At 43.7% G+C, this 21,423-nt stretch overlaps 2 protein-coding genes across 7 annotated transcripts in view; one reads left to right on the top strand and one right to left on the bottom strand.

Annotated features, from left to right (window-relative positions):
- Window positions 1–6,406: 6,406 nt before the first annotated feature.
- On the top strand, window positions 6,407–10,748 carry TSSC4 (tumor suppressing subtransferable candidate 4). Of its 6 annotated transcripts, none has more exons than XM_082284274.1 (4): window positions 6,424–6,545; window positions 6,805–6,931; window positions 7,776–7,848; window positions 8,896–10,748. In XM_082284274.1, exon 4 carries the CDS (start codon window positions 8,984–8,986, stop codon window positions 10,022–10,024), a length of 1,041 nt encoding a protein of 346 aa, XP_082140400.1. In that variant the 5' UTR covers window positions 6,424–6,545; window positions 6,805–6,931; window positions 7,776–7,848; window positions 8,896–8,983; the 3' UTR covers window positions 10,025–10,748. The 6 variants fall into 6 exon arrangements, with proteins under 6 accessions (XP_082140399.1, XP_082140400.1, XP_082140401.1 ...); XM_082284275.1 differs by having other exon boundaries at window positions 7,776–7,911; XM_082284273.1 differs by lacking the exon at window positions 7,776–7,848 and having other exon boundaries at window positions 6,407–6,465.
- A 120-nt stretch (window positions 10,749–10,868) lies between these two features.
- Window positions 10,869–21,423, bottom strand: part of TRPM5 (transient receptor potential cation channel subfamily M member 5) — a gene marked incomplete at its 5' end in the record, with an annotated part of 37,981 nt that continues 27,426 nt past the window's right edge. The window contains 7 exons of the mRNA XM_082284271.1: window positions 10,869–13,071; window positions 14,097–14,187; window positions 15,027–15,099; window positions 17,011–17,143; window positions 17,574–17,752; window positions 18,436–18,610; window positions 20,599–20,773. Coding sequence (XP_082140397.1) covers window positions 12,971–13,071; window positions 14,097–14,187; window positions 15,027–15,099; window positions 17,011–17,143; window positions 17,574–17,752; window positions 18,436–18,610; window positions 20,599–20,773 — 927 coding nt within the window. The 3' untranslated portion in view covers window positions 10,869–12,970. The remainder of the gene's footprint in view (window positions 13,072–14,096; window positions 14,188–15,026; window positions 15,100–17,010; window positions 17,144–17,573; window positions 17,753–18,435; window positions 18,611–20,598; window positions 20,774–21,423) is intronic.

Genomic DNA, 21,423 nt, shown 5'->3' with positions numbered 1-21,423 from the left:
CATAGTGTGATGAACTGCTGCAATTTTACAACCAGTTAACCTTAACACCAGGATGCTTTGTGAACCAGGCTTCAACAGCATGGGTTTTTACAGCCTCTGGGAGGGGGGCCTGCAGGCAGGCTGAGGATGAATCTGGACTGGTGCTGAGGGAAGGCAAAAAGGCTGCTTGCTAGAAGTGGTGGCTGCTGCAATTGTGCCCCCCCTCAAGGGGGCTAATGTGGATTCCAAAAAAGAGTGACTGTGCTGAAATTTGGCAGGCGGGGGTGGGTGTGGTGGCCGTACTGCACACACTCGAGGGGGTCCTCCTAAAATGACCAGAAATAGCCCAAACTGCCCTGTGCTGCCATCTGGACAGGGACTGGGCTGGTTTGCTTTTTGTGGATGGTCTGGTAATGCCACCGTTGCTGCCCCTGCCTGCCCCTCCGCACCATCGGGGCAAGCCTGGCTGAGAGTGGGGTGGGAGGCCAGGTGCTGTGATCCCTCAGCTGCCTGCCTTCCTCTGTCCTGTCTTGGGCTTTGCGCTGTGTTCGAAGCAGGAATGTCCTGCCAGCCATAGCCCACACCGGTACAGAGAGGGAGGGGATGCGGGTGAGGGAGAGCAAGGAGGAAGCACAAGGCTGAGCTGCTGCAAAGAAAGGCAAGCCCTGCTCCCAGCGGCTCTGCCTGTGCTACAAGATCATGCCCATCTGTTGTTCTTTCACTTGTTTACCTGAATGTTAATGGAGTCGGATATAATGACTTCTGCAAAGGAAAAAAAAAGTGATATTTAAAAACAATAAAAAAAAGAAACAAAGCAATTCCCCCTTGTTAGTGGATTTTTAATGATGTGTTGTCAGATCTTGTTTCCTTCCATTGCGTACCGATTTCTGCCACATCTTCCAAGGGAACAGGCTTGTCTCATTCTTGTATTCAAGCAAAATTTGGGCTGCAGGGAATACCATCCTCAGCTGACCCTCTAGGTGCTTTCCCATGAATGTGATGCTGTTTGCTTCATGCCTTAAAACATTTGGATTGTGACACTGCATTGTTGCTCCAGATGGGGATAAAATTCTTCCTTCCTCTGGAGCTAGGATTAAGCTGATGTGACTCACTGTCAGCCCCAGGCTGGTGTACGAGGAGGAGAAACAATAGTGGAGACTAACTGGCAAAGCACAGCATGTATTTGGCATCCAGGGTGTGTGCCTTGGGACCTCAGCCTGGAATTACAGCTGGGATCTTAAACCTTCCCTGGCTAAATGCAGTCCCCTTTGTTTGCACTTCAGGTTTGAGTATGGGCATTGATGTGCTTGAAACAGATGAGCTGAGTATGATACTGGGAGAGGACTGGGTAAAGCAGGCCCCTTTAAGGTTGTGTGGAGATATGGGTTATCCTTGGAAAACAGCAGTCCTGCCATGTCGGAGCATGTGAGGCCACGTGGATAACCGACTGTGAGGGGAAGGGCAGATGGAGTGCTTGCAGCTTGTTTGTGCTCATATTGCACAGACAACCCTGGCTTTCACTTCTCTTTAACATTTTTCTCCAGAGGTCTGAAGGACCTGGAAAGCCACTGGAGACCTTACTGTGGAATTCCGCTGCCTAGGAATGTGACTGTGGAATCTTTTTTTTTTTTCTTGTGAAACAAGATTTTTCAGGAATTAAAAATACAAGCAGGAATTTTTCTAAACTAGACCAAGCCGGGATTTTTTCCAGTGGAAATTCTTTTCCTCCTTCCTCCCAAACTGGTTTATTTTTTCTTTTTAAAACCTCCTAGAGTATTTCTAATGAGAAGTTTGGGAGGCATTTTTTTTGCTTCGGCAAGCTCTGTTTCGTAAGCTTCTTCTGGGCTGTTTGTTTTCTAAGTAGCAATGAGCCTAATTGTCTCGTACTAAGACAGCTGTGATTAACATGCATAAATTGCTTATGCCATTCCCTAATCAGAGGTTGTCGAAGCTGTAACCAAGAGTTGCAATATTCTCACAGGAGGGAATAAACCCAGCTCTCCCATGCCAGAGCTGTTTATGGTGGAGGTTCCTGCAGAGGAAAGCACCCTCACTGCTGGATCTGGCCACACACTCCCTCTGCCTGCCAGCTCCGCTTGCCGGGCTCAGGGATGAAGGGTGTGTTAGTGGCTGTGCTCACATTCCTGCTCTGAACCACTGCTTCCTTTGCTGGGCATGACAGCATGGCCCTTCCAGATAGGGGAGGAAAAAAGGTGCCTATTTCAACAATCTCATTCACTGTCAGGGCTGTGGTAGGGCTGGGAACTATGGCTGCACTAGTGGAATTACAGCCCCAGAGAGGAAACACCTGCCACCAGTGGGTGCTGAAGGGGAGAGGGAAACAATTACCTACCTGACCAGCTCTTGATTAGGTGGTAGACACAGGCTAGGAACCCAAGTCTCATAAGTACCACGCTGTGCACCTGAACTAGATAGAAGCTGCATATTCTTGCCTGACCACTTCTCAGTTTCAGCCTGGGGAGCATCACACTGCCTTGCACAGGGCATAAGCTCAGCAGGAGGACGCAGAAGTGCTGTTCGGTGCAACCCCTTCAGCTGACCTCTGGCGGCCCGATGCTTTCACTTCAGTGCCCACGGACCTGGAGCAAACAGAAAACATCTCCCAGGTGCTAAAACTGCTGCATAACCGAAACCCACGTTGTTTTCACACTTGCAGACACATTAGAGGGTATATAAACTTTGCAACTACTGCAGACCGCCTGGTGTTTCTCACTGGATTTAGATGACCCAGCTCAAGTGCCAATGGTTGCAAGTAACACTTCTAATTACAGTTTAATCACACCTTTTCCTTTTTTTTCCTTTTTTTTAAGTGTTTCTTGGCCCTGCTTTGCTAGGGCATTCCCTCATGCCAGAGCACAGCTTTGCTGAGTACTGAGAGGTGTTGGTGTTAGGCCAGGCAAGATGGCATGCACACAACACTCTGCCTGCTGACTGCAAGCAAACTGCTGAGATTTCCTCCAGCAAGGAATCATGCTGTTAATGCAAGGCTCAGCATTGGTTGATGGAGCTCCCAGAGGTCTTGTTGGAACAAGAGGTCTGGGGAGTTTCAGGGTTCTGTGGGACGTTTTTGTTAATGTTAACTTCAAGGCCCTCAGCTGGTTCCAGTGACCTTTTTTAGCCTTTCATTATGCATTAGTATCAGGCACTTTAGGGCAGTGATAGGAAAAAGCAGCAAGACTGGGAGAAGGGTTTTCTTAGTACAAATATTCTGTAGTTAAATCAAAATGAGCAGACACCCCCAACCGGTTTTGTTTCTTTTAAAAAATTGAAGTAATTGCAGAGAGTATTAATTTTGCTCATAAAGGACTTCAGTTCCCTCCCACACATGCAATATCTCTAACAAAAAAAGGGGTTGTGGTGTCTCCCTGCAGGTCCTCTATAGGCTGGCAATAACATTGTGAAGAATAGAGTTGATAAAGACCTTCATAGCCTGCCTGCATTAAAACTCACTCCATAGGAACTAATTTTATGTAGTTACCTCAGGGGAAAATAGCACCAACATGGGTAAACAGCACTGGAATAAATCTTAATCTGATTGCAGGACCAAATGAAAGTACAAAGTAAAACAGGCAAGTGAAGCTCGATGTAGGAGAGAGGTGGTATTAAGCACTGAATTCTGAAAACCCACTCTACAGGGGATTTCAAGGCCATTTGTAGGATTTCAGTCTGGCAAATGGGAGAGGACAACTCATTTATTTCCTTCAGGCTGTACCAGTCTGGCTTGGTATGACTGAGCAGAGAAGGTTGCAGTGGTCATGACTCTGCTTGTCCTTTTTGCCTGCAGAAAAATACTCTTTTCCCTCCCCACTTCCCCTCAAGAGCTCCAGCATCAGCTGCATGTGGCCACATCTGAGTAACCTCCATACTCCTTCCAGATGCAGGAGACATTGAAAAATGCATTTTATTGCTCCATCTGGCTTGCAGGATCTGGGTGGCTGCTGGGAAATGGCCTGCTGCTTTCCTATAGCTGTGAGGAGAGGGGCCAGCGGTCCCTGCCCCAGGCACCTACCCCAGGCTCCGAGTGCAGGAGCAGCAGCAGGAGCCTGCCAGGGAGCAGCAGAAACAGTTACTGGATGAGGCCAAACAACAGATTTATTTGCAGGAAAGGAGCACAAGGCGTCTGTGGCAGGGCTGAGGCTGCTGTGCGTTTTCACATGCCACCCCCACACACAGGGACGCACTGGCTTCCTGCAGACACATGGAGCCATCTCTGCAAATGAGCAGCCCCTCGGAGCCTGCACGCTGGATACAGCCCGCTCATTTGGACGATGGCCTGTGCTGCAGCTCAGATCCACCTTCCAGCCCCCTCTTCAAGCCACCTCAGTTCAGGCCAGCAAGGGGAAAACACTTTTCCATCTGTTGGTCTTCAGACTCTGACTCATTATTTTTATTTCAGCTGTCGCCAAGCAATAGTGAAAATCCCAACACACCAGCATATCCACTGCTGCAAGCTGCCTTGTCCTCAGCCACCAGAGAATGAGCAGCTCAGCCTCAGTTCTCCACAGTGTGCAGTACTAAATCTCACAGATTCACAGAACAATCTGAGTTGGAAGGGATCCACAAGGATCGTTGAGTCCAACTCTTAAGTAAATGGCCTGTATGGCGATCAAAGCCACAACCTTGGTGTTACTAGCACCATGCTCTAACCAGCTGAGCTAATTTCAGGGTCATGAATAAAAAAACAGGAAGGACGAAAAGAGTACATTCAGGTTCTTTAGTCATCAATACACACAGCATCCAGGCAAAAAGTGAGAACTTGGAGCCTCTGGAAATGGAGAATTGGGGCTTGTCCCTGAAGGCACCCACATCCAAAGGTGATAGAGGCAGTGGAGGTGATGTTGCCCTCTCCTGCCCCTCTGAGCCCCTGATCTAACAAAGAACCAAAGTTCAAAACAAGACAGCGCCATTGTCTGTACCAGTCTATGTACCTTGCCCGTCTCCACTCTTACAGAAATGCGGCACGCCACTGATTACTCCACATCCTTTTTCCTGCCTGCTCCTTACTACGCTCAGAGACTCTCTCTTGCTGTGTCCCCAACACCCTAGACCATATTACACAGCACTGGCAGCCTTTACCCAGGTTTACTCTTCCTTTTGTCTGCCCATTTACTGCTCTCCTCCTTTCTATTCCTGCTTCACCTACTACAAGATTCATGTTTTCCTTTCCTCCCTCCATCTGGATACCCATTTGAATGCCTCTGACCGCACTACCATATGCACATACATAAAAAAAAAATAGGATCACCAAATGGGGAAACACCTCTAGAGCTGTTCTAAAACAACAGCATGACTCCAGCTAGACGGAAGACATTTGCAATAACCTCATCACTGCTGCCAAGTATATTCTGAACACAGACCTCGTGTCATAAATTACTGTAATTAGCAACACTCCAGCAGGCAAAAGTACGTATTTAAAAACTGAGGATGCATATGAAGTGGCTGCAGTTTATATTATGGGTGAGTCACGGTGAGGCCCAGCTTGAAGGGAGCCAGTGAAGCCTCTGCAGCCACAACATTGTCTGGCACAACCCCCCAGCACAGCAAACCATTTTTCCTAAACATAGGGAAAACAAGCTGAATACTGAAGCCTCTTGGGAAATGTATTTGCACTCAAAATTTGAACTTTTTGCTGAAATAAGGGGGAAAAACCAAAAACCGAGCCTCTTTGGCCAGCCCAAATAAAACATTTTCAGAGCTCCACTTCTTGACACACGCGCAAAAAATGTTCTTCTGGGGCGGAAAATGGAAACTTTTTTTTTTTTTTTTTTTTTTTTTTTATGGATGGATGGATAGTAGTTTTATGCCTCAAGCGACTTGGGGCTTTCCGGTTTGAGAATAAACACGTAAGGGGAGAAAAAAAAAGGACCAAAACAAACCAACCAAACAAAAAACTTCGGATGTGTTCGTGGTGGCCACGCCGTGCTTTTCCGATGAGAACAAAAGCTGTGACACGGGTTTTTTCCCAGACTGCGACTGCGGAGGGCGGCGGCGGTGCGGTGCCTGCCCCTCAGGGTGCCACCGCGGCTCTCCGGGGGCCACGGGCGAGCTCCGCACCGAGCTCCGCACCGAGCCCCGCACCGGGCCCAGCACCCAGCCCCGAGGGCAGCCCCGCACAAGCTGCGAAATGTCGGCGCTGCGGTGCGCCCTGGGAGCTGTAGTCCCGCCGCTCAGCCCCGCTTCGCCCCATGGACCGGCTCGCAAAATGTCCCCCGCCGAGCGAAGGCGGCCGCCTACAACTCCCAGGAGCGCCGAGAGAGGCGGAGCGGGGAGGGGCGGGGGCGCCGGGCCCTTCCGCGCCGCTCCCGTCGCCGGGAGTTGTGGTCCCGCCGCCGTTTTGTTCGCTCCGCGCAGCCTGGCAGGGACTCGGTGTCCCGGCGCGCCGCGGGCTGTGGGCGGAGAGGCGGAGGCAGAGGCGGGCAAGGCGGGCGGCTGCTCTGGAAGTTGCTGGGGCCGTGCGGTGTCGGGGTACGGGGACTCCCCCTTCCTCGGGAGGCTGGCGGCGGCCGGGGTGCAGAGGCCAGCGAGGGGCGCGTGTGGTGCGGGCGGTTCGTATCCAGCAGCATCCCGGGCCGGGAAGGGCGCTGGGCCCGGGGCGAACGGGCGGCACAGCTGGGGCTGCGCCGTGACCTTCCTCTCCCCGACTGCCCAGGGGCCGCTGCTCTCATCCCTGTTCTCTTCCCTGTTCCTTGGCGCGGGGGCCCTGTCCCGAGTGGCTGTGTGGGCTTTGGTGCGGTGCTCTCCGTGCTATGAGAGCAGGCCTGTGGCCGTGGTTTGGGGTGACTGAGGTCTCCGTCCTCCTCATAGGCTGCGGGAAGACGCACAGAGCCTGTTTGGGCAACACCAGAATGGAGGAGCCCACTGGGGACCTTCCCATCCGGGCAGACGTCATCCTTGCCGAGTCGTGCTGTGATCATGTCACCCTGACAAACCTGTGAGTGAGTCTGGTGTGCTGTAAGGGCCAGCATGTTTGGCTATTGGCCTTGTTAAGGCTAAAACATCTCCTCAGGAGCAAAATTTCTCCTTTCTGTCATAAGTGCCCTCAGATAAGAGATTCCCGTGATGAACACTTTTATTGCCACCTGAAGACAGCTATTTTATTTAACTGTGCACTTCAAGGCCTCTTCTGAGTTGTAGTTGACACTTTTCATGTGTTCCAAAACTAAGCAGAAGACTGTCATTTTAAGAAGATTATTACCCACTAGGGGTTACACGGAGGGCAGTGGTTTCAAAAGCAGCCGTCAGATCCTTTTTGTCAAAGGCAGCCAAACATGACATGGAACATAGCACTCTGTGTGTTGGCTTCCTCAGAAGTTTCTCTGTATTTTATGCTTCATGAAAATCTCTAGCTCTGAACATGACTTTTCTTTGAAAACAGAAGTCTGTGCTACCCATGGTCTGAATAGTTAGCAGTACTTAATGTTTGCAATGCATAACTATTATTTTGGTATCTTCTTAGCTGCATTTAATAATGTTTATTAAGTACTGGATTTCTGCATGTGCAAATTACAGCTTGAATTTTTTTAAAACCTCTCTTCCGTTGTGCAGGATAAAGTTGGCAGTGTGAATGTGGAGACTGGGTAAATATAGTGGTGCCTGCCTTATTAGGTTGTGTGCTATTCTTCTGCCAAAAATTCAGTAATATCTGTGGACTTTTACACCACCATGAGTTTGTGTCAGATTTAGAACCCAGTTCTGCAGCTTTGGATGATTCAGGGGGACAGAATTATTTTTAAAACTACATTTCCAGTATTGTGATGGAAATGTTTGTTTTCTAGGGTGGAAGTGCTGAGATCTTTGGTGGCTTTAACTGACCCTCAGGAGGGGAAGCTGACTGAGTCTCAAGAGAAAGTGAGTGACTAACAGACTTTCCATGTCTGTTTACTGCATCGTTTCAGAAGAGCCTATAATTAGGTAGTCAAGCTTATTCTAATAATATGTTGGAACTGTTTCTATAATTCATGTGAGCTGAACCACAGTGTGTGTATGCCAGCTCTCTTTCCAGTTGCCCAGCAAGTGGTAGCGTGATCATTGACCACCTGAGTTCAGCAAGGTTCCCTTCAAGCAGGTGGCACTGTCAGGTATTCCAGCTGCTCCTGAAAGTCAGGCTTCAAATCACGCTGTCATTTACTGACTGAAGGGCCAGCTCTTGCAGTCTTGTGGTTGCAACCTCTCCTCGTTTTCGTGTGCAAGCACGGCACAGGTGATTAGTTTTCATAGTCCAATGGGATTGATTCTTGAGCTGGCTCATTTTCTGATTCCTGGACTCTAGTGATGACACGAGAGCTTAAAGCCAAAGGAAGGAGTGGAGCTGGTACTTTATGCCACATTAAAGCAGACTTGAAACGGTGGCCCTGATATTTTTGTGGGTTTTCTGCCACTGACCTGGATTGGTGATAGTGTCCTTGATAACAGGCAGAACGTGATGGCTGTTGTGACAGCAGGTACAGTTCAATGCAATAAGGATTGTAATGGCCCAGTCAAAGTGAGAAATTGGGTGCTTTTTTGTGGATTTTTACAGTGTGAATAAACACAGGGTGTAATATGCAGAGGTCTTTGCTGTCTCTTGGAAGATGTATAAGCTTTGGGGGATTCAGATTTACTCAAGAGCTTTGTATTCATCTTTTAGTAATTAGACCTGCCGTAATCTGCAATGAAATTTGGTAGCACTACTTTCAATTACTTCATATTCTTGTATTCAGTCTCCTGTAAATCTTTAATTGTAACATGCATTCATTCCTTAAATAATGTTTTCATTTGAAGCAAAATTGCTTGGGAATCCCTAAAGCACAGCGAACTGTTATTCTGCGGTTGTAATTATTTTTCATGACACAGAGTGATGGTCTCATGCTTGGTTCTCATTTCACAGCTAAGTTTTTATGCTCCTTTGTATTCTAGGCACTAAACTCGCTGGGCATTTGGAAAACTGTATTTAGAATTGTTCCTGGGCCTACATCAAAGACCTCAGTGGAGTGACAGCTCGAAGATGGGAGACCAGGAGGCGGGTGAACCTTTTCTGGGGATAGTGGATGATGGTGCCAGAGACTACGAAGGAGCTCTGCCCTCAGACGCGGTGTCGCTCAGCGATTCTGACTCTGATGACTTGGGGCTGGCGGGTGAAGCAGAAGTTGATACAATATCTCCCAAGGAGCCATGTGTGGATGAAGGGGATTTCAGATCAGGGGATACCCCTGACTCTTCAAACAGCGGTCACAGATCTCCTGTCCAGCCATTCCATCTGAGGGGCATGAGTTCTATGTTCTCTCTCCGTAGCCAGAGCATTTTTGACTGCCTGGAAGAGGCGGCCAAGCTGTCTGTGCCCTCAATGCCTGAAGATAATGTTGTTGATGGGAGGTTTAAGCGTCCATTGCCTCCCACCACAGTTTCAGGTACCGCGGTCCCAGAAAACATGGGAAAGCAAGCCAGACCAGTGCAGGCTCCCAAAACCTCTCCTGCGGTGCCTGACTACGTGGCACACCCAGAGCGCTGGACCAAATACAGCCTAGAGGGAGTTTCAGAGTCCAGTGACAAGACTAACAGGGCAGTGGCCCTGGAATTTTTAGGTGGTTTGAAGAAAAGAGGGGAGCAACAGAGCTCAGCTACCCAAGATAGCTACACCCCATCCTTCAACCAGGACCCTTCCAGCTGCGGAGCTGGGAGGATTGTCTTCACCAAACCAACTAAAAGAGGTGTTGACGGACTGGAAAAGAAAACATCAACAGGAGAGGATGATAAGAAGCAGATGAAGACAGATCTGAAAGGAAAATCTCTTAAGAAGACTGATGACTTGAGGGAGGAAGATAAGGTAGAGCTGGGGCACTTAGACAGTGACAGTGGAAAGGCAGCAGAGGAGGAGGAGTGCATGATGGAGGGGGACCAGAACACAGAATATAAACTTGAGGCAAGGTTTAGGGGTGCAGTTGAAGAGCCATCAGTGGGAACAGTTGGATTCCACTGCAGTAAGAAGAAGAGCAGGAAAAATTTCCGACCTAAACTAGACGATGAAGGGGAGGAGGAAGAGTCCTGAAGGATGAAGCACATTGGAGACATCCCAGGACTTGTCTTGTTCATTTTTTTTCTTTTTTTTTCCTTTTTTCTGGTCTGAAAACCATGTGATAGCTTTTTGTCCAACAGTTTGTGTCAGAGCCACCAAGAACATTTTATACTGTTAGAAATTAAGCTATCGAAGATAAACTCCAGACTTTCTGTTTATGAGAAGTCCATGGGCACAGGATAGTTGCATCCTGGCAGGAGAGCAAAAGGTGTGCTTTGTTTGCTTGAACAGCCCCCTGGGTCTTGCTCTAGGGCTGAAGTATCCAAAGAAACAGAAGTGTTAGGTAAAAGGCTGCAGGGCTTCCTAGTAACTCCACATTTTGGAGTTGTTCCCAAATTCTGCAGAATCCTGCAGAAAAGGTGATGAGTTCATTATGTGGAGATTTTTAAACAATGAAAATAAAACCTAGTCTTCCACTAGATGTGATTTCTCCTGGCCCTGTCCCAGGAAGGAAACCCTTTAACTTTTTTGTTTAAAAACATCCTTCTCTCATTGCCATTGAGGGTGAAAGCACAACAGTGCCCAGTTATATGATGTGATGATCCTTGACCTGCACCTTTGTATGTCCTTTCCTGGAGGTGCTGCTTCTGTATTGATTGTGTGTGGATTGGGGGAATTTGTAGGAATGAGATACTGATACCAGAACTGGATACTTTTTTGTTTTATGTGATACAATAAACTTTCAGTTGTAACTTGATTTAATCTCTGAACCATGTTGAGTAATGCAGCTGTAGAGTTTTACCAAATACTTTATTTGATTTGAAAACTGTCTTGAAAACCTTTTAGAGTGTTACTCTAAGTTTGCCATCTTGTTAACTTCTCCCTCAAGTCTTATAGGTTCTAAACCTCACATTTTTAACATTTTCAATCATTTTACAATGTATTATCCCCTCCTAGGATGAGTCATCTCATACAATGAATCACATTATAAGGAATGTCAAATATAGTAGGTTTTTTCCACAGTGTTAGTAAATTTAATAAATAAGGTTGAAAGATTAAATTCTTTGAAAGGTTATACAATTTGAAACTCTAGTTCAGGTCAGTGTGAACTGACGTTTTTTTTGCCAGTATTCTAAATGAACCAATCCCAAGGATAGTATTTATAACTGCATAGTGGAAGATTAATTGTTAAGAATTTGTGATATTTCTTGGTAGACTGTGCTTGCTCAAACTCTGAAGGGTGTTTGAGGGGGTGACTTCTGGAGGGGAGTCCATCTTAACAATAATTAACTGGAAGGCCCAACTCACTTGGGCTTTGTGTTTGAACAGATGCATCATTTGGCAGAAGATGCAGAAAGCACTGTAAAAGGAGCAGTTATGCTCCTTATTTTGAAGCTCACCTTTTAATTTTCAGAGCAGAATGTCTTTTCTCCTGAGCATGCACTTGGATCACATTAGTTAATGGGTCTTTGGTAAATACATTGGTTGCTCCAGTGCATGTGAGTGGGAGATAGCAAGTCCAAATGGATAGACTCTGGGTTCCAGTGGATAATTAGAGTGCTGATCACGATGAAAATAGTAGCCATTTCAAAGTGGAAGCTGCTGCCAAGCACAGGGAGCGCTGGTTGTGAGATGTCTGTTACATCCTAACAAAGAAATGCAGCTCAGTACAAACTTAGTGGGTTTATGAGTTCTGCTTGCCCAGGGTGAGGAACCGGTAGGACTACCAAAATTCAATTGCTGCTAATGGACTCACAGGCCTGGGGCAGAGCTGAATAACTGGACAAATGCCTCTTTCATGAAGCCATCTTAACAAGATTAATATCTGTTAATAAAAGGCTCATTTTGGTCAGAGCTGAGATTTATTTTTTTTTCCACCTCTGGTAACAGAAAGCTTTTGTGCAATCTACAATTACATTGCATAGAGACAATATTATATGTGTAAGGAAATGCAGCTGAAGCTTATCAGTGTCAGACACAGCCCAATACTTCCCCCTTCTGATGCTGTTTATATTATTCCAAAGACATTTCCCCTTAGAGGATGCTATTGATATTTTAGTGGAGTATCTTGCAAAATTCTAATAAAGCCAGCGAGCTTTTGTATGCTAAAAATGTACAAGCCAGTTCAAGTAATGGAAAAAGCCACAAACAGCCCAAATTCCTAGTCTGCAGGATATTTCTTGGTACACATTCTTGTTTTAAAGTCTCTTAAGTGATTTTTTTTTTTCCCCCCCTGACCTTTGAGAAAGAAAAGTAAAATGAAATCAGATGCTTAGGTGTAAAGGAGGCATTCCATGTGGTGTGATACATGGAGGCAAAGGCTCCTTTCCAGCAGAAAACTGGCAGCAGCTGTGATGGGGCACAGGAACAACAAAACCCAGGTGATTCGAGTCTGTGAGGCTGAGTAAGGAGCTCTCAAGAAGGAATACCAGCAAAGGAATGCCTCCCAGGAGCCAGTGTGGGAAAAGAAGCTGGTGAGTGCAATTGTTTGAGAGTTGTAGGAACTGTATGGATTGTAATGGTTCAGTGTTCAGGCCCTTTCCTGTGGAAACTATTCCTTGATTTCCTTTTCTAAGCAGCTCAGGAGTACAAGCTTGATTTCTTGGCCAAGGAAGGAGCTTGTTTTTCAGTGCGTAAACGATGGCCCTTCCAAAGGGAGGCTCCCTTGATCAGAGAAACGTGGAATTTGGCAGTGATGATGGTGGATTGAGGGTGTGGTATCTGGAGAACAAAGGGTATTTAGAAAATAAGGTGATAGAGTCACCCTGGAGGAGAAAGCTTTTAGTGCTGTTTATGGAATGGTTTTGGAGAAAGGAATGAGGAGCTGCAGGAAAGAAAGACCAAGAAGTCCTCAGTAATGTCAAGGACTGATAGTGCTTAGCATACAGAGCTTGCCCTGAGGCCTTCATGAGATTAGGATTTTACTTCTCTAGTAGTTCAGTAGGACTAAAGGTTTAATGTGAAGAAATAGAATAGAATTTAATTATCAATGTATTCAATGTCAGTCTCAGACTGATCTGCACGCTCTTCTCTTTCGCTTCTTTGCGGCAAAGGCGCTTCTGTGTTGGCACTCTTCACACCTAATAGGATTGGAAAAGTCATGTGCTCGTTTAAAAGCCTTAGGACAAGGGGCACATAGTAGTAATTGCTTAAGAAACTTTAAAATGTTGAAAAAAAGACAGTGTAGATTGTATTACTTTGCATTTGCTGAGTAAGTGATAAACACAGGCTTATTTTTCAGCTTTTTAAATTTCTGATTTTTATGCAGTTAGTATTAAAATATCTGGGAAGCCTGCTATGGGATGGAGTTTTTTTATGGGAATACTGATAATGAAGCAGCTCACATAAGTGTTTTATAAACTTCCAACAGAATTAAATAGAGCTTGAGGTTAGCTCAAATCTTAGTGATTTGAGGTTTTGTCTTGTCACAACTTTGAGTATTCCAGCTGCTTCTTTTTTCCATGTAGTATGTATATGCTCAGTTTATGGGTTTTGGAGGCAATTTTGTGTAATAGATAGCAATAGGTAGATATTGAAATAGGTCATTAAGAAGGATATCCAAAATCTTTATCGTGTTGGCTATCCTGCAGTGGCTGAGAAATAGCTTGTTCCTGTCTCTAAACTCCAAATGGTGGACAACCTTCTTAACTGACAGAAATAGCTTCAGCTCTGAAGGCAAATTAATTCTGTTAATTAAAATAAGGTAGGAGAATTGCTCAATTTTTATTTTTAAGGATTATTGTTATGCATTTTAAATATTTTTGTAGTACTTCAGTAGGATTATCTCATGGACTCAAGAAACCCCTAAGGCCATCTCTGTTGCAAATAGATACTTGTTTATGTGCTTGAACTGGGTAAGATTGTTCTAACTCACCTTAAGTGACAGTCCTTGCCCCAAAGCTTTTAAATGTACTTTGCAAAAGGTAATTTTTTCATTCTGAAGTAAGAATATTCTGTTCCCTGTTTATATTCCCATTACCTCTAGGTATCTCCTTATTGGCTTATTTTCCAATCTTTTTTTTTTTTTTTCCTCTGCCTTGCATTTTTTTAACTACATTGTTCAGCTGTATTAATTAGCTTTTCTGTGATTGTTTTCAGTACTTACATGCATAGTTTGGAGCTGGTTGAGTGCACAAGAGGTTGGTTTTGGTTAAAACCTCTGCCATGGAGGAGATAACAGCTGTACAGTAGCAAATCTACAAAATAGGTAGTGATTAAATACCTGCCCTTTCTTGCGAGTATATTGCATTACCTCAAGCTGGCACAAACTTACTAAATCATTCCTTGTGTGTTTCTGTTAGACCTCTATAGCCTGACTTTTTTATCAGGAAGCCATAAAAAGGATAAGAAGGGAGCAGGAAACTGTAGCGGGAGTATTAAGATAAAGAACTTTCAGCGAGGCCAAAATTATACTGGAGAGTCATAGAGATAAAGAAAACAATAAGAGTTGTGCTACAAAGCAGGTGGTAATGCATTTTCAGACTGTGTAAGAAATGTTGTTTGTTTATGTTTCAAGGGTTTGTCATCAAAATCTCAAGACAGAGTTTCCTGCTATTATTTGGATTTCATAACTGTATGCTGGACACTTCCCTTTGAGATGTTGGTACCTGGTATCTTAAGAAAATTAGAAAAACTGATGTACAAGAAGATTAGGTCAGATCAGACAGAATGTGAGTATTTTCCAAGCTGACAGTTGAAAAAAAGAAAAGATTAAGAGAAGGACAAGAGTGGAGGGGGGAAGATGAAGCATTTCATTCCAGAGGTATCCTTAACAAAGGAAGTAAATACTTCTCGAGTAAACAACTGAATTGAGCAAGGAATGTTGTATTTGCTTTTCTCCTTTCTACAAGAGTTCAGAAATGTTCCTTTCCATATGTATATCACCAGACAGAAAGCAATAAGGAAAGTGAAACCATAATACAGATCCGTTTCTCCTTCCCTGTATTCCTAAGTAGGGTCTGCCAAACCACTATTAAATGAGGGAAAGATGGTGAAATCCTAAAGCTGATAAAAATGCCTAGAAAATACTACTTACCTGGGCTTCCAGAACTTTAAACCGTTTTTCTTGTTCTTTCAACCCACTAAAATACTTAGACAAATTATCCACCCTGTGGAAACAAAGCAAACCTTGAGCAAAAAGGAGAGTCCTCAGAAGAAATCATAAAACACAAAGCACGTGTAACTTCACTGCACTTCTGTGCTGCTCAGACATCCCACAGCCCCCTGAAAGTTTTGTCTTTTTGAGGTGTTCCCATGAAAATTTTTGAGACAAAACAGCATCTCTGGAACATTCTCATGCATCTGTTGCCCAGGGACTCACAAATGACAGATCAGGGCAGCCATTCAGCTTCTGGTGAGGGCCATTTAGCCCCAGCTGCTGTGGAAATCAAGGGCAGCAGAAAGGAGCAGCTTTGTCATTTCACCCACTTGTCTCTCCCACCTGTATCCAAAGGAAACTGATTGTGGTGTGAGAACTGAGGCCACAATAGAGATAAGCCACTTAAAATTTATGCAAGCTTTCATTTCTGGAAACTGGCTTGACAGTCAAATCCCTTTTTCATGCAGCCCAAAGGGATTGCTTAAGGACCTTCCATATAGTGCCTTCAAATCACTGACTTACCCCCATGCTTTCTGCATTTGTCACCTGTTCCCCCATCAGTTCCTTATTCTTAGCATCTGATTCCTCACAGGCTTGGCAAATCCCTCTCTGGTTTCTCCTAGCTGCTCTTTCAGAGTTTCCCTCTAATGGGCTACGTTCCAATCTCACCTATGTGAAAACCCTGCTGCTGGGTGGGTCTAATGTATTTTGAGATTGGTTCAATGCAAACAAAATTCAAAGAATCACTTTTCTGGGGGTTTTGTAAGATTTCAAAAACATACTACTACCACCTAAGAGCAAAGATAAAAACCATGGGGTTAGTGGTGTTCATTTGAATCTCTTCCAGTCGTCTTCTGGCTCTGCTATACCTGAAATACTGTGAAGCCAGATGGATTCTCACTTTTCCCCTCCAGTAACTTCACCTATATCACCTTTATTCCATATTATATAAAGGATATAGTGCCCTTTGTTTGGAAGCAATTGCACATATATCTATTGCATGGTCTCAACAATTAAGAACTCACTCCAAGGGTTTGTCAGTGATCTGCTTATGAGAATAAAGTTTAAACCTATATAATCATTCTAAATTATGATGAATTAAGGGTGTATGTGAATTAGAGGGAGAAGAGTATTTTCCAAGAACATAAGTATGCTGTTCTAGTCTCCAGCTATTCTGTGAGTTGGAGCGATGGAGGTTTGTTTTGAAAGAAAGCAGATAGCACAGGAACATTTCCATGGAACTTACTTATGGTAACTTTCACACCCATTGCACCTCTATTTGAAGTCTGTTTTATTGTAAGAGAAAACAGCTGGAACAGGTTTTAAAAGCTTCTTTAAACACTGCTTTGCTGTCTTAGATGTTTCTGTTCTCCCTGCATATACTACTTTGAGTCTCACTTAAAGGTTTAAACCTCTGAATAATAATTTAGGACTTATTCTTTAGCAGACTAAACAAGTTGAAGTGGTATTCCTAGGGGAAATACAGAGAAGTACACAAATGGAGACTCAGTCGCATGCCATAAAGTCACAAGTATTTGTTCTCCTGCATCTATAATTCAAGGTATCTTAACCTTCCATTCAGAAGTCTGTGCTGTATTCCTACAGGGGATGAAATTACATGTGCTGCAGTATAGCAAATGAACTGTTTTTCCACCGTTTTCTCCATTAATAAGATTTTCATTGAGCTTGGCCACAGATTTGGCTGGAACTTGCAGGTCTATAATTGTACATACTTCAAGAGTGACAAAAACTCCTCTAACATTGTAGTGATGCTGGCCTCTCACATTTTTTCATGGACTATGTATTTCCTAACTGCATTCCAGTTGGACCCTTTATATAAGCTTTACAAGCACTTCAGTGTTGAACTCATGGAAAGCTGAGGGCTTGCAAGTTACTCTTACTGTGGGTCATAATAACATACTTATTAGATGTAGCCTTCAGCCTTTCTTCATTGCTTGCTTTCTTTTCTTGCTCAAGGTTTACAAGATAATGTTCTTTTTGCACCAGCTCCCATGTTACGATTTTTTGATCGAGGCCCACTGGAAGATCTCTTTCTGTGGAAAAAATAAGTTAAGAATTGTATTTTACTCCCTTTGCTCTGATACTAGTAGTGAAAGGTTGATATGCTATAGGAAGATTGTTTTTAGGGTTAATAATTGCTAAAATTCCAGAGCAAATGAAATAACTATTTGTTAAGCCTATCAACTGTTAAATCTTCAGGAATCAAATTCCTTTAACCTGTTTTATATTGCCACCTTCGTTGTAATAACTATGATGCATCAAGAAATGCACTGTGGGAAACTGCTTATATTTTACATTATAAACCTTAATTTTTCACTTGTACTCTCCTGGCACTCTTTGTTAAAAATTAATTGTGACTCTTGGCTTAAGGAAATCTGAATTGTTCTTCTGTTTCATGTATGCACCATCTCCTAGGAGAGAGTCAGGCTCTCCAGTTGCTGATCACATTTGTTAACAACTCACCCAGGTGTTTTTTCTTGTGCTCCATTTTGTTGAAGAGTCTTCTGAGAACCAGAGTTACGTGGTTGATAATGATAAATGGAGGTGCTAAGGCAGGCCGGCCATGGTATTCCACAATCAGGTTGTAGCGCTGCACTTTCCAGAAGATGTCTGTATTGCCCTGGACAACTTGAAAAGTGTAACTGTAATTTGGGGGGAGGAATAAAAGTATGTAACTCCTTTCACTACAACAAGCTAAAGATGAATATAACAAAATTTAGTCCTGTTTTTACTTTAAAAAAGGAACAGCGAGGTCACCAAGTAGTGTTAATTTAATCTAAAATTTGTGCAAATTCTTAGCTATTACAATAATTGCAGTTGCAGTCTTCAAATATTAAAAGATACATTTGTTTTGTTTGGTTTCTTGGGTTTTTTTTAAAGAGAGGTAATTCTACTTTGCTCAGGAAAGATCAGCAAACATGCCACATCAGTTCTTAAACCAAATGAATCATTATTAGCTGTGTTGACAACAAGCATTTCCCTGATGTGCAAATCATCCACTGTAAAGTCTGCCAAGTTTATGGCTGCTGTGTGCCTGCAGATTTGTGATGCAGCGCAGCCAGGGCCTCAGACCCTTCTGTGCATGTTTAATTGAATTTTTAGCAGTAAAAGAGGCTCCTTTTCTCCTTGTCTCCAATGTGGCTAGAGTAAAGATGATGAGAACTTAAGAGCTATATAATCACAGAGTTCTGCCTATCAGTCCCCAAGTAATATTCATTAGGAAAATTACAAGTGTATTCCAAAAGGAATAGCCAGCAGTGAGGTAGGAAATGTGGGCATCCACTTAAACCTTTGCAGCCTCTGTCGTGATACTTAGTGAAATCACTCTTGCCTGAACATAGCAATCAGGAGGTTCATAAGGAGGACATTTGTGACGAGTAGGAAGATGACCAGCAGGAGTATGACGAGCCAGTTGGCATAGCTGTTAGGGCAGGATGGGGTGTTCTGCTGCAGGATCTGCAGTGGGTTAAACGTGCAGTTCCTGGGATACGTTCGTGATGCTGCGAAGGAAGATGGAGAAGGAAAAGAATAGTTATGAGAAATCCTAATGCCATGTTTCTTTATTTGATTTTGTGAAAGTATAATCATGTGCACGATTGTGTACCTGAAAAGACATTGCATTGTTGTGCAAGATATTTGCAGCCCTAGGACACTGCAGACCTCCACAACTTGGCTGCTCATTCAGAGTCAGGATGGCTGTCACAGCTGGCTTTGTGGTAATGTTCACCAAAAAGGGATTGTATTGAAAGGGCTGTATCCTTTCATGACTAGTTTTGAGTTCTCAAAATCAAACCACCTCTGAGTTCCCCCACATTCTTGTGTCCTCATGCCTGGTGTGTGGGTTAGGGAGAAAACTCAGTAAAAACTGGGAATGGGGTTCCTCGTTCTAAATTTAAAGTGCTTTGTGTGTCTGAGCTTGTAATGGAGGTTAGGAAGAACAGCTGGTTCTGCTGCATCAGACAGGTCTAGTTCTGTATTCTGTCTCCAGCTATGAATTAAACCCACAAGTTTAGAGTAGCATAATGATATTTACTTTTTTTTCCTCCATTTTTTCCCTAATAATCCTTTTCCCCAGTGCCACAGATAACCCCATGGTTACTTTCATTAGAGCACACGGTTATATCAAAGCTCACCAAGCTGGGATTGCTTTCATCAAGGGCACTACCTTGTACTTATCTACGCCGAATATCATTTGATGATTCAGCACTCATGAGGCTCCTCTGCCTCTCTTAGGTGTCAGTTTTTGTCTTTGCGGCCCAGTGATGTAGTTTTGTCAGCAAATTTTGTCCTCCTCATTACCCCTCTCCCTTTTCATGTATTTCATGAAGATGTTAAACAGAATTAAGCCCCAGAGGGCACTAGGACAAATTAATCCCTTCTGGAAGTTGCCCATGTAATTGGTTCTTTTTTTTTCTCTGTTTCTTTTAACCGGTTATTTACCCAGGTGGATACACCCACTGGAGTTTCAAAGGAGAGAAACACACCTTTCTAGGGAGTGCTACATCTGACTTTTTGGCAAATGAGTTGAATCCTATTCCAGAGATACTTGTTTCTTTCCAATTACTTTAATGGAAGTAAGGGTGATTGATTGTGCTGTGCAGGCTTACACCACAGGCATTTAAAATGGACATGAATCACTCTCCTCTCTCATGTGTCATTCAGGCTTTTTTGGCTTTTCTAAGAGGTGTTTTTTTATTATTATTAAGCAGAGTGAACATGAGAGAATGCTTACTGGTTTGTTTGTGTCTATGGCACGTTTTTTGGTTCCATTTTATATTACTCTGAGTTTGAATCCCACTTCATTATTGCCACTGACATTTAGCACTGTTTTCTCCGGCTAAATGCTGTGGTGTTACTTCAGACTTCTTTGGGAGGAGACCTATTCTATATTTTACCTGCTTACCTATCAGAAACATTGCCTTTGAACTTTTATGTCTAATTATTTTGGTGTCCTGTGATTATTTTTATGTTGATTTGTTTGCAATGCTGCACATAAAGCTGCCCAAATCAAATAAAGCTAGTAATTGCTTATCTCCAGAGTAAATAAATGCTCTAGAGTAGTATTTATTCTAAAAAATGTGTTTGCTTATGGGCAGAGTGGTACTGCTTTAACACTGTCACATTAAACTACTGCCAAAATGTATGGAGGAGCTGTGATTTATTATTTGAGTTTACACAAGGTCTAGGCTCAACTGAACGGAAATGAGTTGAAGTGAAAGCAGGTATGCCAGCCTTTAAAACCAAATCCTTGTGTGAGTGTTTCTGAGAGCTTATCTAAATAGGGCCAGCCCTTATGCTCTAACGTAACTCCACAATGCCCATTCTCTTTGCAAATACACTATTTGTGTGATAGTAACGTGTAAGCTTTGGCCCATAGGACAAAGATTTAAAAAAACAAAAAAAGGGAAATACTTGGAAGGAATTCCACACTCTAATCAGACGTGTGCATTCAAAAATGGCCAAGTTAGGGAGAAAGAAATTTCCTCACTGTCTATTTCATCCAGTGGAATCTGGCCAAATATCTGAAGGTAGGGACGATAAAGAACCCTTCTGAATATCCATTCCACTCGGCTGTCATCGGGATGAAGCAGAGCTTGGGTTGTCACACCGTAGGCAATGAGCCACACGCTCAAGAAAAATAGAAAGAAAAAAACATCCTTCATCTACAAAAGAGAGGGGGAGGGGAGAAAAGGAGGGGTAGTGACTGTGATTGCATAGTCAAGGAACAGTAGTCTTTCTGTATGAATATGGCTCAAATAATTCTGTCTCTTTACAAGCTTGTTTAGGTTAAAGGAGGTGGAATAGGATATAGCTCCATGCACAGAATTCCTTGCCTGACCTTGCTGTTACCATATTGTCCTTGGCCCTCTAGTAAGCACTCTTCTTTGGTAGTTCATTTAGATAAAGGCACAATTTAAATTAAAATCTTGCTTTCCAATCATTAAACATTTAAAAATGATACACATTTTATCTTTTAAGCAACTCTCATTGCTCCTTTTAAGTGCATATTTTCTGTGAGATATCTCAGTACCATGGCCTGCTTTACTGTGAATTACAAGAGTTCTGCTGCAGCAGAGAATCCTGCTAGCAGTCAGTGCTCATTGATGAATACTGAGCCACTAATACAGCAGGCACTGAAGACTGCAAGGATCAGGTTGCTTCTGTCTTCAGTTTTCAAGCTAAGTGATGCATCTGAAGGATTCTTTTCGGGGCTTCCTGCTTTTAAACATTGTGTTTCTCTACAGAAGCAGAAGTAATTGAATCCTAAAACACTTACTTAAAAAAAAAAAAATCTAATATGCATTTCAAGTGC

This window comes from Coloeus monedula, assembly GCF_965178545.1.
Source record: "Coloeus monedula genome assembly, chromosome: 6".
Taxonomy (NCBI): domain Eukaryota; kingdom Metazoa; phylum Chordata; class Aves; order Passeriformes; family Corvidae; genus Coloeus; species Coloeus monedula.
Note: the sequence above shows the minus strand (reverse complement) of the source record. Positions and strands in the feature narration are given on the sequence as shown.

Excerpts from the sequence above, each read along its gene's own strand:
- TSSC4 (XM_082284273.1), top strand. The coding sequence starts at position 8,984 with ATGGGAGACCAGGAGGCGGGTGAACCTTTTCTGGGGATAGTGGATGAT.